The following is a 7,458-nucleotide window of genomic DNA, read 5'->3' as shown; positions in this document are numbered from 1 at the left end:
GTCTGCATCAAAATAGGGTGAAGGAGATCAGACATCCTACTATGATATGGTACAGGCTTGTTTACACCCATATACTCCACATTGTGCTTCAGTACTCATCTGACTCACTTTCTGCTTCTATGCCCCGAGGAAGATGCTAAGCAAGGGCTGACTCCTGGAAATACTTGGCATTCTTTTTAGGCTAATTTTGGCACCAGCTTGGCTCCAAGGGCTCTCGAGCCATTCACACAAGGATGTCTGTGGCAGGGAAGATGGAGAATATCAATTTCGGAGCCCTGCTGTGTTCTACTCCCTGATTTTCACCAAAACCACACCGTGTTTACTTGTCCTTTTGCCCTTGGGGTCACTGGTTTTTCTTTAAATCGGCTTAGCTCTAAGTAGTCGTTTTCACCCTTCCTGCACTTCCCGCAAAAAAACCCTAAACAGTGGCAGCCTGATGCCATCGTGAATACTTTTTTTCTAGAAATACATCTACTTCCCTCCTTTCTACAAATACATCTTACTAAAAACAAACCACCCTAAACCACTGCAAACCAATGCCCAAACCCACACACGCTCCAAGCTAAGAAAGGGGACTTTCACCCCAAAAAAGTGAGGAGCAGCCTGGGGTGGGAGCGGGCTGTACGCCCAGGGGGCTTGGAGGAAAGACCTCAGCCCTACGACCCCACAGCCCGCCCCTCGCTGTGCGTGTGGGTTGCCCAAAACCGCTGTTTTTTGGGGTAAGAACTGAGGGGGGGGGGGGGCGGGGGGGAGAATCTGTGTGGAGGGGAAGGCGGCGGTGACGTCACCCTGCCTGGCAACAGCGGGGAGGGCGGCGGTGACGTCACCCTGCCTGGCAACCGCAGCAAGCGTGGGGAGGAGATCTCGCGAGATTTGGCGCCCCCCCTCCCTCCCGCCGCGGGTGGGAGGGGGTGAGGGGGGGGGGCGGTGCCGCCTGTGGCGGAGCTCGCCTGAGGCGGGCAGCGGGGAAAGGGGGGGGGGAAGGCGGCGACGGGACGGGACGGGACGGGACGGGACGGGTCTGATTCGCCCCCCCCGGCCCCGCAGCAGCCCCACAGCGCCCTCAGCGGCCCGCATGGAGCCGCCGTGCCCGGTTTGAGCGAGTACGGCGGGACCCGCAGCCGCCGAGCCCCGCCGGGCGGGCGGGCGGGCGCAGCATGGGTGAGCGAGGCTGAGGGGGTAAAGGGGGGGGGGGGACACGATTTGTCTGGGGAGGTTTTGGGATTTACAACCCCAAATAAAGGGGAGAGGAGCTCGCTGGAGATGGGTGAGGTGCAAACGTGTCGGGGCGGGGGGCGAATGCCGGCGGAGAGGTGGGTTTATGTGGGGCTGGGTCGGCGGCAGGTGGGAGAAGGAGAGGCTTTTGGGGTGGGGGGGGCTCTGAGGGGGTCCTGGGGGGGCCTTGAGGGGAGTAGAGGGGTCCTGAGTGGTCCTAGGTGGGTCCTGAGGGAACGGGGGTGTCTTGAGGCGTCTCTGGGGGGCTCTGAGGGGAACGGGGGGGTCCTGAGGGGAGTCTGGGGTACGGGGGGGCTCTGAGGGGAGCTGGGGGGTTTTGGGGGAGATCTGAGGGGAACAGGGGGTCCTGAGGGGAATGGGAGGCCTCTGAGGGGAGCGGAGGGGCCCTGAGGGGAGCCTGTGGTCCTGGGGGGTTCCTCAGGAGGACTCTGAGGGGAACGGGGTCCCTGGGGAAATCATGAGGGAAATGGGGTTTCCTGAGGGAAATGGGGGCTGTGGAGCCACAGAGTCCCGCATTGCCACCGGCTGCTCGGTGGAGGAAGCAGGAGAAGAGTAAAAGCGGCTCTGGTCAAACCCAGCCGCTCCGAGGTGGTAGGGTTTTGTTGTTCTGTTTTTCCCCCCAGCTAGGTTTCAGCTTCACCCATTTTTCCACCAAGGTGTTCGTTAAAAAAAAAACAACAAAGGTGCAGCTGCTTGAGATAGCTGTATTTTTATAATGTGCCAGATCAGGTTTGTGCTGGAAACAATCGGCTGCGCTCGGCCGAACCCATAACTTAACAGTGTTTGCACAGGGACAAATGAAGGGGTGTTTTAAATGCTGCTCATCAGGCTCCTGTATTTTTATTCCGACACCCCCCAATTTCCATTGTGCATCGTCTCTGTCTCAGTTACCCTCACTTATGTGACATTAATTGCTCACTGCACTGCCCTGTACAATTTTAGCTGCTGAATGTTCTTGTGGGGTTGTGCACGGTGGTAGCTTGCTTGTTTTGTGCCGGAGGCGTGTGTATACGTCGGCTGCTGCGTGCAAGTCTGCCACATTGACGAGCACAGTTTAAGCTTTTTTAAGTGGAAGCAAAGTTGTTTTTGCGTAGCTTTTCTTCCTCCTCCTTGTGTATAAATAGAGGGGAAGAAGTGCATGGCGTGTGAATCAAATGTGTGGTTAGTGAAGCGATACGCGCTTCTCCTGACTTGTGTTTCTTGGGATTATAAGGAAGTGATTTCATTTGTTTTCTATTGCAAATTAATTTGTATTGAAAGCATGCTTAAAATGAGGTCAGAAAATATAAAATGAGATCAGTATTACAGGCTCTGACATAAGCAGAGCTTTAATAAATCACTTTTTCATGGTTCAGAATAGGTAGGAGTTATTATTTTGTACTTTCTGAGCTGCATTGTCATACTTGCAAGAAGTGTTTACATCAGTCATTGCGGTAGACAGCGCTGGCACTGCCTATAATGCAAAGGTTTAGTATGCTAATTAAACGTTTTGAGCCCTGTGTAATGTTGCGATGTGAAATATCTGGGGGTTTCCATAGAGTAGGTCCGAATTATTAAAAGTATTAGTGTGCAGTTGGGAATATTGTCCAAGACTTTTAATAAAGGTCTTGGTCTGGTTTTCAGGCTGTGCAACCTTGGTTGATGTAATTTTTTTTTTCTTTACTCTTCCTTACCTATGTCTTCTCTCTCTGTCTTTTCTGATTACAGTAGTGAGCACGTTATTACTGCTCCATAGGTGGCTGAATTGAGTGGGTCCATAAACTGTGTCAAGTATTGTTACTGCGTGGGTTATTATAACCATAACAATTTGTGTGCCTGTGCAATTACGTTAGAAGTGCTTCTGCCAGAACGCTGGCAAATGTCTGCAAATGATTATAGCAGGATCCCAGAGCCTTTTAAATAGGGTTTTCTCTCAAGGTCTAATCCTTTTATTCAAAATCTCAAGCCTTACATTCTTCTGACTGAAAAATGGGGAAGAATATACATTAAAACATCTCCAAAAATGAGAGTGAAAAAAGACCTAACTTTAGTTGGCACTACACTAGCTATATTTAGTGATGGCTTTGCATTTATTCTGAGAAGCCATTATTTAATTACTTTATTACTGACGTCATGGTAGAGCTGGCTCTTGATAAGAGATTGTTTGTCTTTTATGCCAGCCTCTGAAGGAGGTTTTGTATGTCAGGGATGCCTTGGAGGAAATCATGGAGGTATTTGACAAATGCATGCTTTTCTAAGATTTGTGGGGAAGTACCAGAGGGGGAATATGATTTGGAGGAAACCAAAAGTGGAAGAACAGTAATACCAAGTGCCTTGAAACAGGGACTTTCATTTCCAACATTATAAGAACATAAATGTTGCAGGAGCATGTGAACGATGGCAAGGAGGAGGAAGTTATCGGTGGTGACAAACACAGACTGTGTAAAGCCACTGATGATGCCCTGTTATGTGATTACTCTGTCATTATAATTTTTTGCCTTCTGTACTACATTAATCATGAGGATTCGATATGTGGTTCTACAAATAGACGAAAAGTAGATGAATCTAAGGGAAAAATGTTCAGATGTTCTGAGGAAAGATCTTTTTATTGATTGAATCATCTGTTTGCCACCCGGGGTTGACAACCATTTAGAGGGAGGCAGAGTTGCATTATGACATCTTCCCTGTTTATTTCTATGGCTGGATAGCAGCTAATTATCCTAATTATAGTTGAGAAATGAGACGATTATATAACTTGGGCATTATCAAGAAGATTGAGCTGAATTTGCGGTGTACAAATAATTTTTGTATCTCTTCACAACTAAGAATGAAATATTGTAGCAACAGTTGATGCTCTACCGCAGTGATACATTGAAATTTCATGGACTTTTGCTACATGCAGTTTTACCCTTTTTTTCCTTTACTTCATTGGCAAAAATCAGTGCTGACAGATTTGTGGTTCCCAAGAGTTAATATATCTGAATTTGGTGCACTTCATCTTTGGAAAACTTTGTGTAATACTTAAAGAAGCTGGACACGCTTCTTCACTGCTAACAGAACGAATACAAATATGAAACAGTTTCTGTAGACCAAATATATTTATAATTTCATTGATCATTAAACTTGCATGAGGTCTTTTGCTTTCTTTACCTTCCTATTGCAACAAAAAAAATCTAGGTCTTTTTTTTTTTTTTTTTTTTTTTTTTTTTTAAGTAGACTGAATGCTTTTAATGTATTATCACAGGGACAGTGAGAGGTTGAATATTCACTAGCAGCATTACAAGAACTAATAAAACATTACTACAATGCTTGTTCTTGTAACTGGTGAAGAAAAAAGAGTATGAGTCCTTCAGTGAGTATTTTTACTGAGAAATATGTTAGATGCAGCGTGCGGTTGAACTTTATTTACAGTAAGCTACTGAAGAATAAAATGACTTAATCAGAAGTCCAAGATATTGCTAAATGCAGCAGCTTGTCTGTGTTAGGGTTGTTGCTGCATGTAATGTTGACAGGCTAGCTGGCAATGTTGAGCAAAGTGCTTTCTTATCATTTTTTGTATTCTAGACAAAACTATAAGGGAAAACAAGGGAAAGTTGACCTTTGGAAGAGAAATGTCTAAGCTCCTACAGTCTGCTGCCCTGTGGCTGGAAGAAGTTGGTGGTTACTGGGTTTGTGTCATGGTAGAGGAGAAATCCCATGAAAGCCTGCTAGAGGCTGTTGGCTTGGCTCATGCCTGCTTCCCTCCATTCCCAAAAGAAAGAAAACGAAAGAGCTGAAGCACTGTCTGTGGTAGGTTTATGAAAAGGATATGTAAAGCAGGTCAGCCGTGGGATCTTCTCCATTTTCTGGCATCACCCATTGCCTGGCTATTACTAATTTATGAACTTTCTCAAAGGTGTTGGCAAGCAATTGGTAACTTTGGGACTTCTTGAAAGGTGTTTGGAGTTTGACTGAATCTTGTAACCCATAGTGACAGACCATTAGGGACTTGTACAAGTGGGGCTGGGAGGAATGTGGCTCGTGCCCTCCACAGCTTCCTGCGGCAGTGAGAGTATTTAACATGAATGGGGTGTGTGTGTGTGAGGGAATGCTTCCTGTCTGTGTGCATTTTTCCCCTCTCTCCCCTAAAGCTGCTTTCTAAGCCTGAAGTCTCTGTATTTCTTAGAAATTGCAGATTGCTTGCTTGCTGACCTCCTTATAGTTACCTTGCAGGTTTGGTTTTGATCCCCTGGAGTCGTTTGTCTTTCAGACTGAGAAATCTTCATGCCTTTATTTTCCTCCTGTGTGGGGAAACACACACATGCTGGTCATCTTTGTGTGTTTTTTAATTTTAATTTTTAAGTTTTGATGCCACTTTAATCATGCGAAGAGATGTTAGAGATGTTTTGTTTGAGACTAACTCCACACAGGGACGTAATTATATTTGCTGCCTCGGTTTTCTTTTGTTTTCCTAGCAGTTCTTAGTGTTTTGTTTCAGTTAGATAGTATCTTGCCTTTGAAGTCTCCTCACCTTTGCTGACCTCCTTGGCTCTGTTGTCTCCCTGTGTTAGCTTTTTAGTGTCTTTTGGTTGCATGCACACACAAAATATGTGGTTGGGTATGCCGTGCTGTCTGGAGCTAAGCTGGGTGATTGCTCCAGTCCGTCCCTGTCTGGCTGTTGGTGCTGAGCTCTTCTGTCACTTCTATTTCCGCAGAGACACTATCGCATGTGACTGCTTGCACAGTAGTTCCCTAACCCAGTTTCATAAAAGTGACTTATTAGGAAAGAAGAGCAGTAGAAGTGCCTAAAGTGACTCAGGTCAACTTGACAGAAGTAGATATGATGATCAAATGATTTTTTTTTAACTTTTTTTTTTTTTTTTTTTTTTGTTAGTGGATCTGGAGTATAGCTATTTCTAGCAGAAAGCTGGTGGCTGAGAATGGCTGATCTGTAGCTAATAGATGGTGTCTGATCTGTGTTTGCAACCTGGGCACTTAAAACGCTGTCTGAGCTGTCTCTGTTCCTTTTTAAAGGATTTGAAATAGCCTCCTGTAGTGTAGTTAAATTAGATTCAGCTTTTCCTTTCCTGTCTGTAAGCATTGATTTTTCTCTTCTACTCCAAGCTGTCAGACTGTGAGTGATCTGAAAAGTTCCACGTGCCCCACGAATGTTAACTTTGTGCCTTTGCAGTCTCCCTAGACACACAGTAATGAGAAATAGCTCTGTGCAACTTTGTCCCTGTGATGGGGTGAGCTTAAACCTACTTCTGCATTGCCCTCAGCTTCTTGTTGCAAGGATTTTTAGCAGGGCTGAAGTACTAAAACTATCTGCTCGGTCACCTACTTTCTCGAGTGATTGCTTGCTCTGTGAAATAAAAGTACCATAATTTCAAAGCCAGCCTTGCTTTCAGCAGGATGTTCACCTAGGTGACCTCCGTAGGTTCCTGTCGGCCTAATTTTTTCTGTGATTCTTGGCATAAACTGTAATTTATTTGAATAATATTGTGGCGCCAGCACAAATATTTACTTTCTCTGACTAATAGTAACAACTATTTTGGGCTTGGATTTCATTTTATTGCTCCAGCCGTATGCACAATTGATTTCATATAAAGTCAGTATGAAATGTTGCTTTTTCAGGAAACCTGAATGACTAAAACAATGTATTGTAGATGTTTTTGAGCAGCATATCTGCATTTCCTGAAATAGCTAGGGCCTGTGACTGCCAAGTCCTAAATCAGACTGAAGGAAGCATCACAGTATGTGTCTTCCAAATGAGTTAAATCTTTCCACTTCTGCATGATAGACACTGAAGTAAATACCATGCAAGGTCACCTAGAATATTAAGTTAACTTTTCTTAAAGGAACATTTATTACCTATAATGCAATCAAGGTATAACAAGCTGTTAGACAAGTTTGCTTTCAGTGCACTAACTTCAAATCTAATATTAATGTTTGAAATATTAAAAATCTCTGCAACCTGGTATTTGAAAAATGGTAAATTATATTTTTTCTGTTGTTGCTAAAAATCTTTGGCTTGAGAATATTTAAAACCAGAATAAGGCATTTTGCTGTCATTTCATGAGTTTGGACAGCACTGACTTGTGATGTTACAGGAGAAGCTTGCAGCTGGAGCTCTGCTGACTGGAGGACGAAGCAGGGATCTCTATGTTCATGTGTCATGGTACCGAATAGCTTTGTGAACGTAGAACTTTGAGTTTAAATTTGACATTATTTTTAAGAAACTCAGAATTAATTTTATCACCT

At 44.6% G+C, this 7,458-nt stretch overlaps 1 protein-coding gene across 2 annotated transcripts in view; it reads left to right on the top strand.

Moving 5' to 3' along the window:
• Positions 1–960: 960 nt before the first annotated feature.
• The window catches only part of CD2AP (CD2 associated protein), a 73,853-nt gene continuing 67,355 nt past the window's right edge, over positions 961–7,458 (top strand). The window contains exon 1 of one of the 2 annotated variants that reach the window (XR_011095421.1): positions 961–1,161. Coding sequence is in view for 1 of the 2 variants with exons in the window: in XM_068678783.1 (XP_068534884.1) it covers positions 1,158–1,161 (4 nt within the window). In the remaining variant the exon portion in view is untranslated. The remainder of the gene's footprint in view (positions 1,162–7,458) is intronic. The other variant, XM_068678783.1, reaches the window with a different exon arrangement.

This window comes from Anas acuta, chromosome 3 (genome assembly GCF_963932015.1).
Source record: "Anas acuta chromosome 3, bAnaAcu1.1, whole genome shotgun sequence".
NCBI lineage: Eukaryota > Metazoa > Chordata > Aves > Anseriformes > Anatidae > Anas > Anas acuta.
Note: the sequence above shows the minus strand (reverse complement) of the source record. Positions and strands in the feature narration are given on the sequence as shown.